Genomic DNA, 24,073 nt, shown 5'->3' on the forward strand with positions numbered 1-24,073 from the left:
ACCTTCATTGTTTTCACGTGCTTCAGATTCCAGATAAGTCTCATCCAGTTCCAGTCCACTTTCCCCCAAACTTTACTGATAGGATTTACGTAATCCTGTTGGAATAAATCAGAATATTTAGGTTTTTAAAAAATAAAAAAGTGAGAAATAATAATTCTTATCGCTCAGGCTAGGATTTGGATTTAGGAAATCAAATCCGTCTTTTAATCAATCTCAAAACTTGCATCTGTGTTTTTCCACAGCTCGAAGGTGTAATAGTTTAGATGCCGAAAATCAGAAGGATAATCTTGATCCTTCTTGAGAGCTGCTTTCAGGGAGGGTTTAGAGACATGACGAGCATAATAGAGCAGGAACCACCTTTACTATTTTCATCAATAAATCTGCCACAGCGGTCTCTCTCTCCTAACGCCACTGTTACAGATGCAGGGACCAGTCTGTGAAATGGCCTTTTGAACAATTATTTTTTTAAATAAATGGCTTTGAATTCACGTTGTTATGAGGATTTATTCCTTTTTTCACAGTGACAAGTTGCAGAATAGATTTTTGAAGGATGATGGTCATTCAGGGGCTCCTTGAATATTGCCTGTTAGATATTATTCACTGAACAGTAAACTCAGAGAAAAGGAAACTCTTTTATTCCCTCTTCACTTTCTTCACACAAATCCATTCTCACCAAACAGCGATTGACGTCATTATTTATTCAAGAGATGCCAGATAGACCTTAAAGGGATGTTGAGTAATTCATGAGTTGCATTGAGGCCTGTGGTCCTTGTCTATCATCTGTGAACAACGTCATGCGCAGGTGTAAAACAACTGAAGTTATATTGCCAACAAAATAAACTAAGACCATGTTCAATAAATAATTATTAAAGCTGCGTCAACTGAATTTGTTTTGGCCACTTGACAGTAACGTAACAAGCTGTAAACACAACACTGACAAATTATCACCTCGTAAAGTTGTCTTGGTAAATGTGTCAGCAAACAATTGCTTATTTACACATTCAGCCCTGGAACGACAGCGGAACTCAATATCTTCGCCAAAGAGGTTATGTTTTCACCACTTTGTTTGAAGGTTGGCTGGTTTGTTCTGTTCTTTTACCATTTTTATGCAAAAACTGCTGGATGGGTTTCCACAAAAACGTGGTGGGAGGATTCAGAGTGGGTAAAAAATTACAGGAACCAGTTGTTGGTGCAGATCAGGATCAAGGGGCGGATCTAGGACGCGATCTAGGATTCCTTAGGTTATGATTCATTTATCTTGAAAATCGATGTCTATGAGTATTTGGATCTAAGGAGACTGTTTGGCCTTAGCGGAGGTTTGCGCTTTGTTGAGTTTGTTTGTCGGTTTGATTTTGGGTTCAGCAGGATGACTATAAACTGCTGAACAGATTTTTTTACCAAACTTGGCTGAAGGATGGAACATGGGCCAAGAAAGAACCCATTCCATGAAGCTGCAGTTCCTGGAGTTGTTCTTTCAATCGCTTTCTTTAACGTTGCGAAGAAATTCGCTGATTTCCCCGGATATCGGCGTGCGGGTAATTAGGTGCCGATGTGGTTTCATTAAGGAACTGTTGGGCTTTGGCAGAGGTACATGCTCAACTGTGTGCTGTTGTAGTTTTTAGATTACATTCAATTTTACTGCTGTTATGCAACGTACAAGTTCAGTGCTAATGAAATGCAGTTTGTATCTAACGGGATGTACAGCGGTGGACGGTGGAGCATTGCCAGATATATACAGGTGAATAGTTTAAATGCTTTAGTTGGGTTTATTCGAGCTATTTCACTTAAAAACATCTGCCCCTGTTTTGATGAAAGCAAAGAGACTGAACCCAAAAAAATCTGAATTTTGCCGACTTGAAAACCAGAACAACGACAGAGAAGCTAAAGAACTCCTCAGAGCTGAGAGAAGCCGCAGCACCTTTGCGGCAGGCGTGGTAATTTGATCCATAATTAATGTTAAAGTGTTGATTAGTGCAGCTTTATATCGTCTGCGTAGGAAACGCAGCCTTTGTGTTGGTAGTCAGTGGTCATTGTTCCAAATAAGATGCACACAGATGTGCTCAGCTTTGATGTCAGTGTTCATCTTTCAGTCGGAAGCTTCGGGCTTTTAAGATGGTGGATGTCTCATATTGGATTGTAGCCCCCCACTGAGTCTATTTGAATACTGTGCTTTTGAATTAGCTTGATTAGTATCAAGCACAACATGTGGCTTTGAGAGTGAGAACATTCCCGGCTTCCTAGGAGGCTTAGTTGTTACCTTAAATGATGCCATTTGCACATTGTCGGTCTGAGGGGTTTGTCCAAGCCCACAAAGAGGCTTAGGAGGTGTGTAAGTGTGTAAGTGTGGCCAGAGTGGCCTCGTCTTAACACCCAAAAACCCATATTCCAATTTTATGCTTTCCCAGACAACAGATTTTGGTTCAGACTGGTTTAATACTGTCCTAGTTAAGACTTTATGAGCTTTTAAAATCCAATTTGATTCAAGTTCTCCATGGCTACGACGAACAAATCAGTCATATAAATGTATCCGTGATATATTTTTTTTTCCTGTCATCTCAAAAAAGGGGATAATTGTCAGAGGTCTCACTGATTCCGTGAGAGATGGTTCCTACTCCCATGAATTCACGTCTTACATATGTTACATCACAATTAGCCCTATGTGTTACTGAGATGATTAATAATACGTTTCCTTACGCTGACATTATTATGCCGGAGGAGATCACACATTAAGAACGTGGGGCTGTCTTTAAGCTGTGGTACTATAGCTCTGCACAATCCTGCTCCACTGTCACACCGTCAGTCTACTGGCAGGAAGAGGGTGTGAAAGAATAGTTGTTGTAATTCTCTTGATAAGAGAACAGATCAGCACTTGTATTACCTACATTGTCAAACTCTGCCTGTCGAGGGCCTTTTTTTTAAACTTTTATGATCCAGAGTTGATTTTAACACCTGTAACCTTGTCTGTATCTCGGATGTTTTACTTCCTGTCTTTATCTATTTTACCACTTTTCTGATCACCTCTCCGCCCTGATGTGTTTCAGCTGTTTCCAGTTATCCCAGTCTGTCTTGTGTATTTAGTCTCTGTGTCCTTTTTTATCCTCTTTCATTTGTTCGTCTAACAGTCTTACCTTCTACCTCAGCTCAGTTCCTTTCTGCTCCTCGAGTATTTTTTCAGTTTGAACTTTTGTGTTGGCCCTTGTTGAGGATCTGCATTTTGGGACCAGTGAAACTTGGTTGACTTGATTGTTTTAGTGGCTCAAACAGCTTCAGTTTTTCATTTTGAACTTTTTTTTTTTTTGGTGTAAGTTGAAGAGTTACAGGTTCGTGAACATGTTGGCTACGGTAATGCACCTTGGCGTTGGTTGCCACCCGCCAATAAACCGCACCGAACAACATGCTAGCTAGGGGGAGCTTAATGTTAGCTTGCAGAAGTACTGAGCCAAATGTTGGACCGTAAAACCTGCTTTTGGGGCTGGTGTGTTTCTTGTTAGATTTCTTTAAGTTTCATCTTGTTTCAATAATGGGATTTGTTAGAAGGTTGCCAACAAACATGGCCGCGGTTCCAGGTCGAAGGGAAGTGATGCTGTTGTGTTGCGTAGCGTTGCGTTGCCTTATTTTATCTTTGCTGAGGAAGAATTCCTCGTTAGCATGTCATGTTATTTTGTTAAAATTAAGAATAAGAAGGTACGAACTCTATGTGCATTTACGATTTGTAACATATCTAATACAGACGTTAACACCAGGTGTTCATGGGGCTTTGCTGATCAGTTTATAACCCCTAAGCTAAATGGCGGACCTAATGATGCTAATATATACACTCCTCCCCCTTTTTATGATGCTTCTGCCGCTCTTTCCTGTCAGTGTCGTATCTTTGCCTCACTGTCAGGCCACAGATCGTAGAGCAATGCTACGTCCTAAAGCACCTTCCCCACCTACAATCATCGATACCCCACTAAAGAGCTTGTTCATGAGATACTCAGGAGTTCCCCTTTTGGGACGAGTCGTTTGAGCTTATTTTCTCCAGAAAAGAATTGCTGTAAGAATTAAGCTGTTTTATACATTATTGATCCGGTGAATGTCAACCACACTTTAATCACTTCTCATTTGGACTCTCTGGAATTCTGTGTTTCCTACCTCAGTCAAAGGTCTCTCTTGTCTCGAGTTTGTACAAACACGGCACCTGTGAGACTTCCTCCGGCACTGACTCTGCTTTTATCGATTCTGCTGTTGATTTTTTTTGGTGTGTGGGTTATTTATCTGATAGAGAGGCGCAGTGTAACTGTGGTCTGAAAAGTGCTATATAAAAATGATTAGTTCTGTAATTATCTAATTGTAGATTAACCAGTAAATCTGTAATGCATTTTTAATATAAAGCCCAGGTCTCAATTTTGATGATGCACCGCGGTGATAAAGTACATTTTCATACTCGCATCCCAGTGCACAGATTTTTGGAGGATGTGCTGCTTACACTCAAGATTCACCCAGATTTTTATAAATTAATAAATTAAAGTCATAAACCTACAATCTGCGTAGCTGGTTTCCTCATTTTAAACACATTTGCTTACCAATAAATCCCCTATAACATAACACGATAATCAACAACTGTGGAGCTAAAAATAACATTTAATGAGTCCCATTAATGAGCCTGTGATTATCTGGAATATTAAACAACTTGACACATACCAGCAAACATCGTATCTTGTAAATGTGATTTTTAAGGCTTCATCAGATGAAATGCTTCTGCAATCTGCCAGGGAATTTTCAACCTGGACCCAAATGCACCAGATTTCCACCTCGATCACCGCGTGATTTAATGAGTCAGTGTCTGGCCAGGCTTCAATCTTTTTTCTCTAAATGATCTCGTTGAGAAGTCTGCCAGGCAGCAAGAGGCCAAACATATTCATAAAACATCTGCAGATCAAAAATATGTAACTCCAGGTGTACAGTAACTCTCCCGTCGACTCGGGCGACAAGTCCTGTCTCAGCCAGACGGGGCATTTGGTGATGAACATCTGAAGCCTCCGTCTCCTCCTGCCAAGTGCAGCTTTTAATGGCAACGACACAACACATCAAAAAGCATATTTTGACCAGACACTGGCGCCCAGAGATGAATAATCAAGGGTAGATGGCGTGTTGGCGGCTTTTGAAATGTACGCCTTGACCCCAAAACTAAGTTACTTAACATTTCTTCATGACATTATGTAAAATAATAATACAGTTTTTTTTTAATCTACTCCCACTGCCCGATGAAAGTAAGAACAAAGGCAAATGCCATGAATGCTCCTAGTCATGTTTAAATCCACTAAATGACATTGTATGTTGTTCAAGCGATGGCCCTCTTTGGTAATGAAACACACAAGTAGTCTTCTTATGGGAATCTTTTATGCGCGACTTTATTTAAATATATAATGATCAACAATTCCTGATTAAAACAGCTAAAAACAACTTAAATGATGTTATATATGTTGTTCTCCATCTCGCATCTTTTAATTGCGTCACAGTTGATTTACCGTCGTCTTTGTGAGAACGCCATCCGTCTCTTTGACACATCCGAGATAGAGTTTATATTTTTATGATTCTTTTCCATGAAGAGCTGCTGTTACAACTTGGTGAGGTTTCCAGAAGTGGTTCAGGTGTTGGCTCGAACGTTTACATGATAATGTGCCTGTTTGAAAGGGGCTTCGGGGGAAGAACATAAAAGAGCGAGGGTCGAGCTACACAGAAACTGTTTCACTACGAAAATCTAAAATAAAAATCTCCTTTGTGACGTCGGATATGAGACTTCATTTAATCAACTTATTCCTCCAATATTTAGTCTTTGGATTAAAAAAAAGAATTGGTTGATTAATAAATGTCTTTTCTTTCATCAATAATGGATTGACGGACAGATTGGTGTACTTGTCATGCATGAAAATGAGAACAAATTCAGATTTTGGTTAAAAATTAAAGGGAGAATTTATTCCACCATGACATCAGACTGTCTAACAAGGCTTACCAATGATTGTCTACAACCATCCTGTGTCATTTAAATGTTTCAGGTCCTTTCAATAATTAAAAGCCAGAAAAATCACATCGTATATTCATAAGGACGGCCCTGTCTCATACTGTGCCATATTCTTGAAACCTACTTTCGCTGTTTTGACGTAGACATTTTTTGATTAATATGAATTTATTCTGAAAGTTTCTTGTGTAAACAAACAATTGCTTCTAACTGCACCAAACCTAGTGTGAGTTATTTCACTAAAACATATGTGTGAGTCTATTTCACTCCCTTGGCTTCACTTTTATTCCTCCTCCACGTCCTAAATACAATCAAGTTCAATTTGAATTGAAAATATATGAAGCCTAACAAACTACCGCACAATACGGCCTCACTCCATCTTTCCAAGGTCAGAGCTCCCCTCTCGCTTTGGCTCGTCTCTATAGTAACGTTGTATTAATTCCTCTTCTCACCTTTTCCTGCCCCACCCGCGGCCTTCGCCTGCACGGGGGTTGATTCTTTACATCTCGCTGCAAATACCCTCAAAGTGAAACACGTGGAAACAAAGATGCACACACAAACGCACGGTGCAGTCCCCCCAGTGAATCAGGGAGTGCGTCGTTTCTGGTGTTTGGCATTGTCCTTGTTTATTCATATTTATTACCGATGAAATATGAATGACAGAACTCTGGCGGACATTTTCTGTTCCCCTGGTTCTGCACGAGCATGCAAAAGAGAAAAGGCAGAACTGGCCAAAAGTGTGTCCCCTCCAACACATGTACACACATTTCTCTGCATTGCTGAAATTTTGATGTGGAAAAAGGCTGTTGGGCTGTTAAAAGATCGTCGAGGGGAGCAGGGAGCAGGCAGGCGGGTTTTATCGAGGACAAGCAGAGAGAGACTTGGAACTTACATCAATGTTAAACAAATAAAAATGTAATATTTCAAACAAGACCTTTTCAGCATACCCCGCTGTCGAATCAAGACAACAAGAAGAAAAATTGTGTTTTGCAGTTCAGTGTCTGGGTGGGTGGATAATGATACACACACTGTGCTTTAGTAAATGCAGAGCAATCTTTGGAAAATATAAACCCCGGTGCTTCCAGGTCGGAAAAAGCATATTTAAGCATATTATGTGAAAGTGCATTTGTATTAAGATTCATTAAAGGTGATGCACTGCATTTGCATGAAATTGTAGACTTTTCTTTCATGTTGGTATTTGTTACAGAGGTAAAATGGTTTTTGTGTTTGGTTTTTGAATAATTGTGGGGTATGTTGTATTTGTTTATCCGGCACCGAGAGCATTCGCAATGTCTTCATCTGAATATTCTGGTAAACACAAGTAAACATCCAATCGACCCCTTTGTTCCTGCGTCATGTTGCAAAAAAATACGTTTGCATCATTTGACTCCGGATCAGATTGGTTTGAGTTATTGTCAGTCGTCTCTGACATTAATAAACTACAACATGTCAGACTGCGTTAGCGATGGAGACATTAAGTCCTGGAGCTATTTCCATCATTGTCCCAGGTGCTTACACAGTTCACCGACCTCCACGAAGACGGAGACGAGACCTTCAGCGGCCGACATTAAGGAACATCAGAGAACGTGAACTAAAGCATTGAAAAGAAATCCTCGCGCTAACGAACAATCAATATGGTGTTTCAGCAAATTTGATCAAAAATGCCAATAAAATACATAATTTGAGGTCAGTGAGAGTAAAAGTAAAGCAAAGAAAACATGATGTCCAAATCCTGTAAGAGAACACACTCTCTTGAAACACTTGTGCAAGTTGCTGGAAGCCTTTCCCAGTAAAATCCTGTATTTAATTGAACATGACGTGGTCGGACTCTCCTGGAGGCCAGTGAAGTGCTGAGAACTGACACCTGCCAACACGGCTCGAAGCTCTCAGCCTAAGGGGGAGTCTGACCAGTATGTTTTGTGCTAGTTCAAGTTTCAAGGTTTCTGCAAGGGGCCACTTCATGCATTCACCACATCGTTGGAGTTATAGCGGATCAATAAATCCCTCCGGTGTGCAGCGCTGTCTGCTTTTTAAACCACACATCTTGTTCTCTGTTTCTGCACGGCTGAAATAAAAACAGATGTGACCAGAGGTTGGCAGAGAGCTGTGAGGCAGAACTGGAAGTAAAGCCGCGGAACACATGACTCTTCCTATACTTTTGCACAGAGTAATATGCAACAAGTGAGCGATTTGAAGGATCGACCCAGACGATCGGTGAACATGACGTCGCTGAGCCAATCAAATCCGTGAATTCCAGTTAGCCAGCGAGGGAGATGATGAGAGAATAGATGTTAAGAAGTGAGTTTGATCAGTTTAAATTATTAGACGATTGGTAAAAAAATAACTTAACAAAAGAAAAGCCCTCTTCCCTTCAATTTGAAAACTATTGTTCAAATATTATTGAATTCTAGATACATGATGCATTATATCTAATATTGCACTGAATCATGCTGTATATATATACACACATACGTAATACTAGAGGTACTCTCTACTAGTATTACATGATGTCAGTCAATTGACTTACAGCTTTGAAATACACAGAAATCAAGCAAACAAGGTTTCAACACTGTGTACATTAAATCCGGTATGTCCTAAAAGACGTCACACCACCATCTGCAGTGTGTTTTCGTTTTTTCTACCCAGCTGAGACGCAGCCCAGCACAGGCTGCCTGGTGATGTGACGAGCTTGGCGAGCGTCTCGCTGCTCCGTCGCAGCCAAATCAAACTTAGACACAATAAAGGTGGGCGGAGGACTCTTCTTTTAACGTCTGTAAATTTATGAATCTTTACCAGCAAACATAACAATGAACTCCTCTGAAAGCAAAGTTACTTCTCTAGCTTTTGTTTTTTTTTCCTCCATGCTCTCTAAAGCTGTTCCCTTTGCTAATGAGGTTCAGTTTTCATCATTCAAATAGTTTCGGCCTCTGTATGGTAACAGATAGGGACAGCACGTAACTACCAGCATCTAACTACCAGCATCTAACTACCAGCATGTAACTACCAGCATGTAACTACCAGCATGTAACTACCAGCATCTAACTACCAGCATCTAACTACCAGCATGTAACTACCAGCATCTAACTACCAGCATGTAACTACCAGCATGTAACTACCAGCATCTAACCACCAGCATCTAACTACCACCAAAGTGTAGCTGAGAAACATAATGTGGCTTTAAGTTTTAGTTTTACAGAGACTGTTTACGCTCCACTGAATGCAATTCCAATGAAATCATCTGAAAACAAATGATGAACTTTTAAAACTTGTAATGATTCGACTCATAATGATTCAAATAATCATTTAATAAATAGCAAACAGGCAAACCCATTTGCTATTCATTCATATGTGGCGTGCGCGCCTCGCAGATCACGCGTTCGTACGAGCATCAAACAGGTATTATGCACCGGCTGCTGGCTTTTGTTTTTTGAAGCAGACACCAAAGACAACACAAAATTCACTTGATGCGGATGTTGTTCATCAAACGGGCGCAGCGGCTTGAGGTTTTCGGTTCCCGTCATCTGAGGCACAGCTTGATCAGTGGAATCCTCCTCATGTGTTTAGCACTTAAAGGCGGAATGCACAGATAACAGCAGGAGGTTTTTAGATGTGGTCGATGGCACGTTCCCGTGCATTTATTAAAACTCACCCTGGGTTAGTTTTACACTGACAGATTTTCAGATCTGAAAATCGTATATTAAAGCGAGGTTGACGACTAAAATAAAAAAAAAAAAACCTCCAGCTTTCGGAAGATATTACCATAACAACAGACAGATGTCTCGGGGCACAGCAATGAATTATTTAGAAGTTGAGAGTGACAGTTTCTTGGAGAGAAAAGTTACTGTAAAAAAACAACATCGCAGCATTTTCCAAAATAAACAAAGACGGAGGAGAGTCGTGGTTCTGCGGTCATTTAATCTCAACGCGAATTCGAGCAAATTCATTCTGGTGATGAAACCAACACTCAGTTGAGATGCTTGTTTTTTCAACATTTTATATTTTGATCAACTGTTCTGGTTTTTACCAACATTGCGATAATTTGACAGCAACAGAAATGCTAAATATTAAACCTAGATGTAGTTAGAGTTTAATTGGGGCCTTAATATATGTTTAGAAAGTTTAAATGGAATTGAAAGGATATTTTTATTTCAGCATCAGTAGATTTTTTTACTTCTCTTTCCGGTCTTGATGAATCTGTCAGGATTTATTACACACATCCCCAATTTCACCAGTGAACTGTGCCTTTTTGAGATCTTGTTTATATGCAGAATATACATAAACTACAGCCCCAGTTACTGGTAATTAGCAACTGCTTCAGGAAATCAGACGCTAATTTCATGCAGATTGCCAGTGCAAATATGTACATAAATCTGGCCCTGACACTCAGAGTTAGGAATTGGGTAAAATGGACGTTAACAAACCAAATATATGGGGGAGAAAATAACGTTTGAAGATGAAAACATACTTTATTCCGCAGAGAGAAACTTTAGAAAACTGGGTGACAAGACATTATCTTTGCTCGGCAGCTGCTGTCTACCCCGGTGACTGTAACACTGCACACGCTCCACGTTATTCACCCCTGAGACTGTTGCAAGGTGTTATCTCTGCTCATGCAACAGGTACATGTATGTAACCGCCCGTTCATATTCCTCTTTACGTGTTACAGAGCATAGGATTACGTACATTACATCACACGTCTGACGTCCCCCACCAATAATGTACGATGTCGGCGTTTACCTGATGTTTTCACTCATCATCAAACAGTAACTGCTGCATGTCGCTGCGGCACAATGCTGGGAAAACTCCATTAGGACGTTATAATGTGATAAAGACGTCTCTGTCATGCATCTATTCATACTTCGAATATTGCTTATCCAGAGTATGACCTTCCTCAGACAATAAAACAATGCTGTGTGCATGGCAGTGACTTATCTTAACATTTAATAGGGTTAATATCGGAATATATAAGGTAGTTTGCCCGTGACTCCTTTAAATTGGTGTTTTTGAAGGATTCAATCCAGAGATCATTTAAAAGTGATCGCATCATTTGATATTTACTCAAGAGAATACAAGCAGGGGAAAAATACAGTAATTAAAAAAATTAATTAAATGGGGGGGGGGGGGGGGGGCTAATTGTACGAATAAATATGTTGCAGGTGGTTACTTGTTAAAAACACCCCACAAATAAAAGTCATGGCACAATTATAGTCTTCAAGTGAAACTCCACCCACTCACATTTGCATATTTAGCCACTTCAGCCAAAAACAATGCTCGACTTGGTTTTGATAAACTCATGAATGGAGAAGTTAAATATAAATAAAACAGGTGAAGTCTGTCATTTTGGATGAATTTAAATTTTCCCTCTGAGCTCAAAGTAACTTCTTGCATTTTCATCATTTTTTCTGTGTGGTATTGCTTTAAGATATTTGGGGAAACAAGGCCCACATAACCAGGAGCCTGATTTGTGTTGTCATCTCGAGACATTGTGCAGAGCTGCTTCACTGGCGATGAAGGAGGGAAGGAAATCGTGGACTGATAGATTTAAGCAATTACACCCACATGAGCTTTATTTAATAGGCGTCAGGGCTAACATTGTTGAACCAAAAAATGTGCTCATATGTGAGGAAAATCACTCAGGGTTGCGTTACAGCGTGCAACAAAGATGTCCTCTGATTCATTGTCACTGGAGCCGCTCGAGGGCCTCTTAATGCCAGCTCCCATTAAAGCACCGGGTGTGTTTGTTTCGAGCCTTGACAGAGATATCATTTCTCACAAATCCACATTTAACTTCAGCCCGAGAACAACCAAACTCTTTTGGACAAGACTAATTTGAGGCTTGAAGGCAAATTTGTACAATTCAAGGAAACATGTTTGATTGAGGACAAACAAACCTCAGTGACGCTCCTGTCTGTGTTGGTGTCGCAGCGAAGTGGTTGTTTAAAAAAACAAAAAAAAAACAACTCACCTTTTCTAACGAGTGAACATTTAGTGTTGGCAGGAAAACAGCTAATTATGCCTGCTGAATATTATTGCATTATTTAGATCTTTCATTTTTCAGTATCATGGAAATTTCAGAATAAATGCTAACACAAAGGGAAGCAATTATCCCTCGTGACGTCTTTTGGACGCTAATCGCAGGAGTCAGCAGATATACTTTTGGGGACAAATGCAAATACAGCGGGAATGCTCGGTGACCGGCGAGGCTTTAGAAAAATGTGGCACGGCACAGCACGGCTCTTAGTTGTCTTAGCACCGATGCTAACTCCAGGGAAAGTTAGTGTAATCCCGTCCCATTGGTCGGGGGGGTTGACACTAATTCCCTGGGACAGGAGCGTAGCGGTGTGTGATTTAGTGGCGTATGCTAAGTGCTGCTGCAGCTGCAGGCTAGTCTGTGGGCGCCGGGGCAGAGAGAGCAAGCTGGGAAAGTACGGACTTGACTAACTGGCCTGATTAGACCGGGTGTGAGATGACATGGATCAGATATACACACACTAACCCAGCCGGAAAGACAGATTGGCAGGATTAGAGGACGGGTTTAAAAATGAAAATATATTAAGAGAAAATGAATATGAGTTCCGGACGTGGATGCAAAGTGGTAAAAATTCAATAAAATAAAGAAGCACGGAGGATGAAGAGGGATAAAGACGGCAGGTTCATTTTGCGGACGTGATTTTCCCTCCCGGGTTGTTTTTTCCCCGTCTCTGCTGGACTGTGGTGGTGTAAGAAATTGGCTGAGATGCAACGTAGCGTTCGCATCATGGTTTCATTAGCCCTCATTCAGCCCCGGGCGTTTCACACTGCACTTCCTTCCACTCATCTGCTTCTCTCAGATCTGCTCGCTTTACAGGAAAAGGTAACACGGAGTAAGCTGAAACTGTGAAGACTCCTCTGTGTCAGAACTCCTCTGGAACTTGGTTAGAGTATCGCCCCCCCCCCCCCCCAGTTGAAAGAAACGTTATTTGTCATCCGGGTGAACGTTATTGATTGATGCCGACACTCGTGTGCCCTCAGCCATTCTGACTGTTCCCCCCCCCAAACCCCCGTGAATGGAGTGAAATCAGATTACGTTTATTTCAGGGTTATTTTATCCATTAATAGTCGGCACTTTACTGTGAACACCGCCTGCAGGCATAGATTATGTTCAAATAAAGGCAGGCAGGCAGTGGAAGAGAGATCCAGAGCGTCTTATGAAGCCCGATTAGCAAATAATGAAGTTAGGTTTAACCCTGTTGGTCTAATGGTTGCTCACTTTGGGACAGAATGAAGTGATCTTCAAACAGACGAGGACAGACTCTCGTGTTTGTGCTCGTCATGTGATCGTTTTTTTTTTTCTTCTGCACTCGAGACTTTCACTAACGATTAAATTCAAGTCACATATGTGAGTCACAGATTTCTCCAAGATAAATACAAGCCAATCTCTGAGAGCCCGGGCGGATGGTCTTTACAGCTCTTAGTGTGTTTTTGAAGACATGTTCAGAATACTCGAGACGCTTATTTCCTGCTGGTTCGTAAACATATTTAGTCCACGGCAAAGCGAAGTGGATTTTTAATTTGATAAAAAAGGTGTGGATCCATTTTTTTCAACGAACAAAAGCAAGAAGTGGGAGATACTGCTCATGTTACAAGACACAAGAAAATATTCTCTTGTCATGTTTTATCGTTTTGCTTTTGTCTTTGACGTTTTGTTGTCTTGTTTTTATCCGTCCTCTTGTCGAGGCACTTTGTAACAGCTGCTTTGAAAGGTGCTATAACACTAAAGTTATTATAAAACAAAAGTGGAGCAAGCAAGAAAATTGAAGAAGAAGACACAGTAGATGGTGGTAATGCACCTTGATGTTGGTCGCCACCCGCCAATAAACCAAACAAAAGAAGAAGAAGATCTATAATTATATAGAATAAGCAGATTTTAGAGGAATTAAATTAAAGTTCTTCACAACACAATTCTCTGTTCATGTCTGGTGCCTGTGTGTGTTTTCTAGGGTATGATGGGTGTAGTGGGCTGGATTCTACTCCTACTCTCCCAAATGATGGTGCCTGTGGCGTCTCAGAAGCCTCCAGGGCTCAGCGTGGGTGTGATCATGGGCCAGACGCGCCCCGTTTCCGATCAGGAGCTCCGGCCGCCTCGGCGCCCCGATGATGCCCTTGACATCTCCGTGGTGGCGCTGAGGATCAACCAGACAGACCCAAAGTCTGTGATTACGCAGGTGAGAAATGCTGTGGACACACACACACACTCTCTAACTAACACACACGCGCGCCTTTATTGAGGCCTGAGGTTGTTTCCCTGTGTGTCCCAAGGTGTGCGAGCTTCTGTCACGCACTCGTCTCCACGGCATTGTGTTTGCCGATGGCACAGATCAGGAGGCCATTGCCCAGATCCTTGACTTCCTGTCTGTTCAGACACAGCTTCCAGTTCTGGGAGTCCACGGAGGCTCCTCGATGATAATGGCTGACAAGGTGAGTGACCGCGACACGAGCACTGACCTTTTCAAGCACCGCACACACTCACACACACTTCTTGGTACACACCGTGTTTGTGTTGTGGAAGCGAGAATGGTTGTGATCCCTCCTCAGAGGCGGCTCTAGATGTCGAAGAATCTTGTGTGTTTTTTTTCAGTGTGTGTTAGCAATCTGGTCGCACGCTCGCTTCACTGAGAGACACGGGCATGGTTCACTTCCTTCCTATAGAAACTGTGAGAGGATGTTGCAGTCAGCACGTTGTAGATTAGAAAAATGACACGCTGGAGGCACGTGGAAGCTTGTTTGTGCTTTCGGGGGGGGGGGGGTCGCTCTGTCAGATTATTGTATACGTTCAGAGCTGAAAACTCTGCCTGCAAGTTGGTGTAGGGAGAATTTAAATCAGTCTGTGGATTGACGGCTTGCATCACCATAAGCAATTCTATTTTAATCAGCCTTTTTAAAAAGGTGTGGTGCACATTAAGAAGCCCAATGTTCAAAAGGTCAGAAGAACTCTATGCTAGGAGCAAGCGGCGTCCTCTGGTACGTGTCATTGTAACTGACGGTCAGGCATTGTTTCTGCTTGGTGTGAAACTGGGCCACGCAAAGAGGAAAGAGAAACGTCTGGTGCTCAGCGGGATGCCAGAGAAATAGATTCCTAGATTTAAGAACGGGGAAAAAAAGAGAATTTATCCTCTCAGAGTGGTGTGACGCTCGGTGCAGAGTTGTGGATGTGTATGTGTTTCTTTAGCAGAAGTCTCTCCCTGGTGCTGACTCTGTAGACCTCGCTGACTGACAGACAAACTGAAGAAGCTTTGATAAAAACACAACTGGTTCTTTAGCTCTTAAATCTCTCCGGGCACGGCAGCCGAAACACAGGAACCAATAACTGCCGCAGTACAGCAGCCTTTTGAAGTACAAGTTGATGTGGGATGCAGTGGGGGTGTGTGTGTGTGTGTGTGTTTGAGTGTGAGAGAGAGAGAGAGAAAGAAAAGGAGGCTGAAAGAGAGAGCGAGGAAGGTACGAGGAACTATGGGAGTTGGCTGAAGGTTGAGGCTGCGGTGTCAAGGTTATCCGGCATGAACCCTCCTCCCGATGAGAATATAATGAAAGGTAAAATAAATGAAGTCGCTGCTGTTCTCCATTAAACCAGGTGTTTAACCCCGGACCGCTCTAATTGATCTGCTTGGTGGCCAAACACACACGAGTGCGTTCATCCATAGCAGCTCCCGGGTGTGAGCACGAGTGTGTGTTGGCCTGTAACTAACCAGCCCCCCCTCCCCCACAACCACAGGCCTCTCCTGTAAATTAAAAACAAAAAAGAAAATCCTGCCTGGTTTGAATTAAGCATAAAAGCAGCGCACCAGCAGGTATGTGGAAGCTCAGTGAGTCAGCAAATCGTTTATTAGGTTCGTTTGACTGCACCTACCTGGTGTGGGAGGGTATTGATGATTTTCCTCATTTACATCCTGGGTATATTTATGAAAACTGCCCAATCAATAACCATTTATCATCAGTGAATCATTCATTGTTACGTCTGAAGCTATTATTGGTTTGTTCTTTGGATTTAATCGGTTAATTAGTGGTGTTTGTTTTCAGTTCTTGGGATATGTATCCAAGTTTATTGTCAATCTTACTGAAATGATAGAAGTGCTAGCAGACTCTGGGTGCTGAGGTCTTATTTTAGGAACCTGTCCAGGCAACAGTTCTGTGTGTTTGACTGGTTTCCAGAAAACCGAACAAGGCAGGCAGGTGTGGAGTCAGAGCCAGCGTCCAATCCAGGATTACAGACGAAAACCGGGCTGGACATGTCTGGATATTGCAGGCGGCTGAGTGATGGACCTCAGGCGCAGGTAGACAGAGTATTAGCGGGGAAGAAGAAGAAGAAGAAGAAGGCAACTGGCAGGGAAGTAACTTTCAAAAAATGCAGGTAGAGAGTTCGGCGCTGGAGTTCACACTGATCCAAGTGGCTGAATGGCGTCTGGATGGGATGAACCTGGGGTTTCATTTCTGCAGGTGTCAGAACCTCGTAGTTTCAGTTGTGGCATGCAACGCAGTTCTCTCTCTCTCTCTCTCTCTCTCTCTCTCTCACACACGAGAACTGATCTATCACTCTTTAGACTGTCACTCAGAATCTGATGCGACCTTCATGCAACCTTTACCGCCATAGATTGAATCAATTCTGTGGGAAAAGCTGCACGACCATTGAAAAAAATGAGGAGAAACACACAAGAGCAGTGAAAAAACAGCAGGAAAAGAGAAGATGCAGAATAATCCTAATGTTGCACTGTCTTACACCATCCATCTCTGACAAGGTGAATATGATTGTTACTCACAATCTCACTAAAAACATGGGGGGGGGGGGCTTCCGTAGTGATTTAAAACAAACAACACCAGCGAACTACCACATTGGAGAAGCTGCAACCTGCAGATGTTTTCTGCTTTTCTTTGATTCATCACTAAAAGGTCTGAGTAATTATCGAAGCAGTTGGCAATTGATTTCCCGTTGATCGACTAATTGATGAATCAATGAATCATTTCGGCACCGAACACGCTGGTGCGCGGTTTCAATCTTTCCCGGTGACAGCAGCAAACCTCATCATTAGGGAGGTGCTGAGGACTCTCGGTGAGCTGACACATGTTTCTGCTCCGCCGTGCCACCGCGCTCAACGTACATTAGCTTCTCTCAATCATTTTCACCGTGTGATACGTGTTCATCTCCGATGGTGTTGAGTAGTTAAAATAAAACGAGACCAGACCCGACAAATGTATTTTCGCTGTGGAAGTGAGTCGGTGTAATATTCATTGGCTGTGTGACGGTCGCTTTCATACCTGCTGTCAGCGGTGTGTGCTGGTAATCTGCAGGATCGAATGAAATCCCAGCGGGCTGGTAACAATTCAGGCTGATTACTGTGGGCTAACAAACAATATTGTGCTTTGTGCAGCCAGAGCGGCTCGAGCCCTGGGCGCTCTCGCTCTCTTTCTATCTCTCTGCACGCACTCAGTCACTCCGTTAATGTCACAATCAAGTCTGTAGTACAGGAGAGAAAAATGAGCAGCTCGTCCTGTGGTGCCTGGAGTACAGTACAGCAGTATATTCTACACGTCGTGTTTTAGATGGAGAGCAAAGAATGGAAGACGATGGTGCCAAGAAAATTAAAAAAAAAAAAAAGAAAAGAAAACTTACACTTGCAGGCAGGCAAGTGCTCTAAAATAATGGATGTATGTGGAGGTGGGCAGTGCGAGTGTGAAACACTTGGTGTTGAAGCAGCATTAAGCTGCCAAAATGCAAACTTTACTGTCATGATTATGTCACATTTCAAGTAAAGGCTTTCTCCAGTTGTCATTTTATCAGCGGCTGGTTGCACAGCCATCACACTGCATCACACAGACAGGGGCGGGCAGTGCAGGCATCCCTGCAAAAACTGTTAGGCAAATAAACAAGATTGTGGAAGCCTGTAACTCACTGCAACAGCTCTGCAGGTTTTATTTTTAAATGACAGTTTTTATTTGTAAATGTTTTCTGGAGTTTATTCAGCCGGTGGATTCTGGGCTCAGGTGTTTTTCTCTCGGCTTTTAGCTTCTATTCAGCTGCTGTTTATTTCAAATGGTGTCAAACCAAGTGTCAGCTCGCTGCGGTGTTAACCCACTGGTTTGTGAGCTGTCGTTTTCAAGCCAAGAGCTTGGCGTTTTGTCTGGCGGGGTGGGAGCCTGACTGAGAGCTCGCGGACGCCGTGCTACTGCACTCGCCTGCGACCTGCACCCATTGGCCGATCACCTCGGTGCCCACGCCCCAATGCAAACCGAGCTTCATCGTCTATTTTAGGCGTAAGTAACAAAAATGAACATCATGCTGCGTTTGAACGAGACTCGAAACTAGAGATTTAAACCAAACTCTGTGTGAACTGTCATCAAGCGAGAGGTAAAGGCATCTTCTCATAGACTTTCATTAGAACGAATGCAGGAAATGAGTCAATCGTCCTTTTTAGCCTTTATCTTTATTTGTTTGTGAAAAAGACGTATTAATAATAATAATTTCTACATTTGTAGTTAATACACACAATATATACGATGAAGTACTCTTCATCGCTCCTCATCGTTTTAACTCCTGGGTGGAAATTCAGCCTCATCCCGCTGCCTGCTTCAGACCAAACTGCAGTACACGTGAAGTAGACCCCGGACCCCCGTATAAAGAGCTTTCACAGATGTTTAGCTTTGACAGTCATCAGGCAGAAAACAGACCGCTTTCAAGCTCAGGGTGCAAATGTCCTCAGATGACTCGCAGACGTATGTTCACACTCCACAGATTATTATGTTCGGGACGCTTTAATCAGCTAATGACTGCGTAAGTGGGCTTTGTTTACTGTGTGTGATGTAGGACGAGCATCGATCTGCTGGCCTGGGACAAACCCTGGAATTGTTTCTGACACTGATATTGTTTTTTGTGTTCCAGTGCTTGTGTTCGTCTACACTGTGCTGCCTGTACCCCTGCCAGAATCTTCAAAAAATAAATTCCACCCCAATTGGTTCAGCTCTAACAAATCAAAGAATCGTCCATTTTAGTTTTTTGCCAAATCCATTTTTTACCCCCCTTAATGAAAACAAATGGATCAACGTTGGCCGTTGCCTTCGCTCCCCCTCCCTCTCTGGCTCTGCCACGAAGTGCATGTCAGTGTGGAACCGTCAAGAATAATCTACAGGAAGTTGGATGGTGTGCTGTGAGAAGGGGCGACATGTTTAAGGAACACAGAATTGATGGGGAGAAAAGGCATGTGTAAGCCCAGGAGAGGAACCGACTTAGTTTGGAATGTTGTACTTCCATTACGGAGGGGCCGCTCTGGGAAATAAGAAACGTTGTTGGCTTTACCTCACCCCCCATATGTGCTCGCTCGCTCTTCTTCCCTCCGCCGCGGTGTGTGTGTGTGTGTGTGGGGGGGGGTCACAGTGTGTGTAGCATAGAAACACGAACATGCTGAAATGGAAGGTTGTGAATTAAACATGCATGTTCTTTCTGCTTTGCTCTGCCACTGTGGTGGGATGCGGCCCTGGGTGTGTGTGTAGCAGTGTGTGTGTGTGTGAGTGTGTGTGTGTGTGTGTGTGTGTGTGTGTGTGTGTGTGTGTGAGACTGTGCGTGTCCCAGCTTGGGATGTCCCATATCAGTATAGGCCATTTGCCCAGGTTCTCTGCTGAGTTGCTTTAATATTTAACACCTGCTCCCCTCACCTGCTGTCACTTGCAGAGGATTTGCCGCTGTGTCATTCACTCACTAAGTCCTTCCACTCTTTCACCTCTCTTCTTTTTTTTTTTTTCCTCTTGCTTTCTAGCTTTTACCTACTTCACGTCTCCTTCATCTCATCTTCATCTCCTGTTTCCGTGTCTCCCTCTCCGCTGCCACCTCATCCCTCTTTTTCTGCCTCGATGTTGTTACGTCTTAACCCTTAAGAGTCCTGGGCTATATTGTCAGTTTTTAATCGCTTCATAATTTGCTTTTATATACCACATTAAAAAAAATGTTTACCATGCCAATTATATTTTCACTTTGACAGAGTACATCGACGCGTTTCACACGGAAATACACTCAAAAAACATCAAATACAAAATGGAAAAATTGTGTTTTTTCTTACTATAAAATCCACAAACAACACAATCATTGACATTTTTGAAGATGTAGATGTGAATCTTGTAGAACATAAAGCAATACAACCGAGGGTTAATCTCTGGTGGCTCGCTCTGGGAGAACAAGGAACAACTGGCTACGTTAGAAGGCTTCGGGGGAAAATCTTGCCAACCTCGAAACCCATGTGAAGCCAGACTGGATGAGACTGTGGGAGAGAGGGAGAGGGAGGGTTGATGTGGTTACTATGGTGACTAAACCAGACTGCAGCATTTAGTTCTGGTTCTCTGGCTGCGTTCACACCACAGTTCTCCATGCCCAGTTTCCTTTTGGCCGGGCAGCTCGCTGAACACAACTGGAAGCTGTGAAACTCACAGATCAGGTCCTCGTCACTGCACAAGCAACTTCAGCGTCCTCCGCAGTAATTTTGCAAAACGCACGTGCGAAAAGTCGCTCGCGTGGAAATGCATAAACACGTCGGAGAACGGTTGAATCTCTCGCTCGTCAACAGACGACGAATCTGATTCACGGTCAACATCTGGTGAACAGCACGACACACGCAGCCTGGTTACTCCGCTGAATCACAAACAGCTTTAAAACATCGTCTGATCGCTTACGCTGTGTTTAATGCTGCAGGATTTACGATCCAGTTCCTCCCGTTTTTCTGTTTCTCTTTTCGAACCACACACAGAAAACCGTGTTCAGTTAACCACGAGCTGCGCTGCCAGCAGTCTAACTAATTCCATTTCAAAATAAGCCACGCAATTCCAATCTCTGAAATTTAAACAAACTTGTAGCTAATTTGTCAACTGCAGACTCGAGCAGACAAATGCAGCCATCACCTGAGTTTAAGGTCACACAAACGAGTGGATCAATCAGGATTAGTCCACACGATGGCCGACAGTCCGAGTAATGTAGAGCTTTTTCTCCCGGAGAGCTCAAGGTCAGGGCAGAAATACAGAGTTGAGTCGTGTCTGTGTGTGCGGCTGTGAGGGTTTAATCTGCTGAAGCTCCTGTAAATTAATTTCACAGTGTCAGTTGTGTGTGTGTCGTCGCTCTACGACATCATAGCGATAATGAGTCCAGCGAGTTTGACAGTGATCTCGGAGTGTGTTACGACAATGTTATTCGCGTATTAATGACAGAGTACAGCAGATATTTAAAATTAATTTACCTAATAACAAATTAATGTAAATGGAAAAAGTGAGTAAAATACTGTCAGTTACAGTTACATTAAAAAAAAAAAAAAAATCTGCATGACATTGCATCACATAGAACAGACACACGGTGAAATCTCCATCCGCAGTCAAAGCAAACATCTGCTAAGTTAGCTCAGAGCTAACGGGTACAGAACATCAGAGAGCATCATTTATGTTCGATACGATTCATCGCCCCGTTAAAATAAAAACATCTAATGAGATGTAACAAAGTAAAGTGACACGTAGACACAACAAAGTGTATTTTACTGTTTCGAATATTGGTATTGTGTCGTGAGTGTATTTGCTTGTTGCAGTGTTTGTTATTGTCAGTGGGTGATGTGATAATAAACCTGATCCCCGGCTGTTACTCAACAATACACTTGATGAAAAGATTCTACTCATTCACATGTAATCGTTAACGGCAGCTGTATTTAAGAGTTGGATTTATTTAATTTAACTCCGTGTGTATTTTTTTTCCGCCTGTTTTGTGTGAGCGAAAAAAAAAAACTGGGTCAATATTCCCAGACAGTGTAAATGTGTAACTCTTTTAATTTGCAATCTCATTCGGTGAAGTAGATTAACAACAGCAGCAAACAAGTGGAAAATAATATATAAATATAAATCACTTGTGAGTCTCTGCTGAAGTTGTGTAATAATATTTATACTTTTGGTTCTAACTTGGCTGCGACACTTCTCTCTCTCTGTGTGTGTGTGGAAGTCGGAAAATAAGGAGCTGCAGCATCTTGTCGCGTTTCCTTGTCTCGGAGTCGCTCTCATCTTCGCAGGGCGATTGAAATATGTGCTGTAGTTTTTTGGGGCTTTGAGACGTTCTGTTTTAACTCTGAGTGCTTTTCATCTGTGGATGCTGATGTTCACTCACAGTCACTTTACTCCCCTTCCTTCTTTTCTCTGGAACTTTCTGTGGATGGACCACGGTCACTATCGTCTCCCTGCCCGGCTCTCGTCTGAGGCCGGTCTTTGCTCGTTTGTTTACCAAAGCCCAGTGGACAGTTGCTCTGGTTGTTACAGTCAAATGTACAAAAGATCAATTTGTGAGATCTGCTTCTTAAAATATTTAGACACGCTGACGTTCAATTCACGTTTTTGTGCCTCTTCGTTGAGCAGATGACAAATCTCCAGCTTTTTAAGGATATGATTTTTCTGAGTTGATTACGTTTCACTGGACCAGACCTCCGGCGAGTCTCTATGTGCCAAGAAAAATAACAAATTCCAGCAGAAGGCAACTGAGGGACAACGCTAAGATAACAAACACCCAGTGGAAAATCTTTTCTTTTCTTTTTTTTTGCAGTCTTTTTGTTAGTGTTGTGGTTGCAGAGAATTCAGAGCCCCAGCAAAGTGCACTTAACTCACATCTTTCTATTTGTTGCAGTTGTTTTTTTTCGCCATAGTAGTGCTTCAGCTATGAATTGTGGGTGATAACAAAAGAGAGAAAGGAGAAGAACAAGTGGAAAAGAAGTAAATTCATGTTTCTGCAGAACCAGCCCAGGGCAACAGTGGGAGATCCCATTTTTCCTCCACAAAAATGACTTTGCGTTATCTGAATGTTGCTGAATGCATCACTGTCTGTGAGGATGAGAGAACAGCAATGCCTCCACTTTATTTATTTTTATAAAAACGCCGCTCCCGACTCCGGGCGAAATCACACCACGCTGCTCCCTCTCAGCACATGTACCCTGAAGCACGTCGATGCTTTACAGGAGAGAAATTTGCATCTAATAACGTGGACACGGAGTCTAAAGGGTCAAAACAATCCATTTAAGTTGTTACCAGTCCCAGAGAAATCACAGTTACCTGAACAAAGCGTCCGTCCCTCGGCGCCCGTGTGTTGCAGTATTTATTCAGGAGCAGGGACGGCGCTCAATTTGTATTAGTGTACATACCTGCCTGTGAGGGAAGGCTCCTAATCATGTAAAGCATGCGTTTGTGCTTACCTGGCACGTATACACACACAATAATAATCATAACAACAATGGCTGCTTTTAATGCATTGGGGAAGGGTCTGGCAGTAACATCCGCATTGTGTGTTAGCCATTTCCAGCAATTACAACGACATCAAATCACTAGTCTACTTACCAGCGGCTGCATTATTCACTTTTATTTAACATCCGCTCGGAGAGTCCGCTACCACAAAAGAGGAACGTTTTTCCGATCGTCACGTGTCGATGTACAAATACAGTCTTTTGAATACATTGAACAGCTTGGTGGCTGCAGCTCAGAGAGAGATTTAGATGAGGAGGATGAAAATGGTATGAGGGGGATTGGAAGAAGCTCAGAAGAGGGACGATAAAAGAAGGATGCTAATATTGATTGTGGGTAAATTCAAAGAAGATAATGTAAAATCAAAAATCAAAACAATAAGTAAAATAAGAGGTAAAAAGATTTACAAAGGTAAAAAGGATGAATAGGTGTAAAAGTCACAAAAAGTTAAAGGAGTAAAAAATGAAATGACTTTAGATTCAGTGAAATATTTCAGTCAAAAACTTTTCAGTCTGGATTTAAAAGCCGCAGTTCTGACGACGCAGCCCAAAGACCATCGGGCAGCTGGCTCCGGCGCTGTTAGCTCGCCAGCTCCTGTAGTTTAGTCGCCCTGCTAGGATGTCGTTATCAATTTTCTCCAACCGAACACAGACATGCTTTGCCACTTTGCGTGACCGGGACTTCCTCTCAGTTATATCTGAAGAAAGCTGTAAGCCCCCCCTTTGTAACACAAATAGCTATCCCTTTGTGCCGGTGTTGGATTAACCAGCCACAAACAAAAACAGCTTATGGTAACACTCTCAG

The 24,073-nt window shown here is 42.5% G+C and overlaps 1 protein-coding gene across 5 annotated transcripts in view; it reads left to right on the forward strand.

Moving 5' to 3' along the window:
* grin2ab (glutamate receptor, ionotropic, N-methyl D-aspartate 2A, b) overlaps positions 1-24,073 on the forward strand; it is a 98,867-nt gene that overhangs the window by 15,834 nt on the left and 58,960 nt on the right. For all 5 annotated transcript variants that reach the window (XM_069529337.1, XM_069529340.1, XM_069529338.1 and 2 more), the window contains 2 exons: positions 13,981-14,205; positions 14,300-14,458. In XM_069529337.1, coding sequence (XP_069385438.1) covers positions 13,984-14,205; positions 14,300-14,458 — 381 coding nt within the window. In that variant the 5' untranslated portion in view covers positions 13,981-13,983. The remainder of the gene's footprint in view (positions 1-13,980; positions 14,206-14,299; positions 14,459-24,073) is intronic.

The sequence above is a fragment of the Paralichthys olivaceus genome, chromosome 8 (assembly GCF_024713975.1).
Source record: "Paralichthys olivaceus isolate ysfri-2021 chromosome 8, ASM2471397v2, whole genome shotgun sequence".
Lineage (NCBI taxonomy): Eukaryota > Metazoa > Chordata > Actinopteri > Pleuronectiformes > Paralichthyidae > Paralichthys > Paralichthys olivaceus.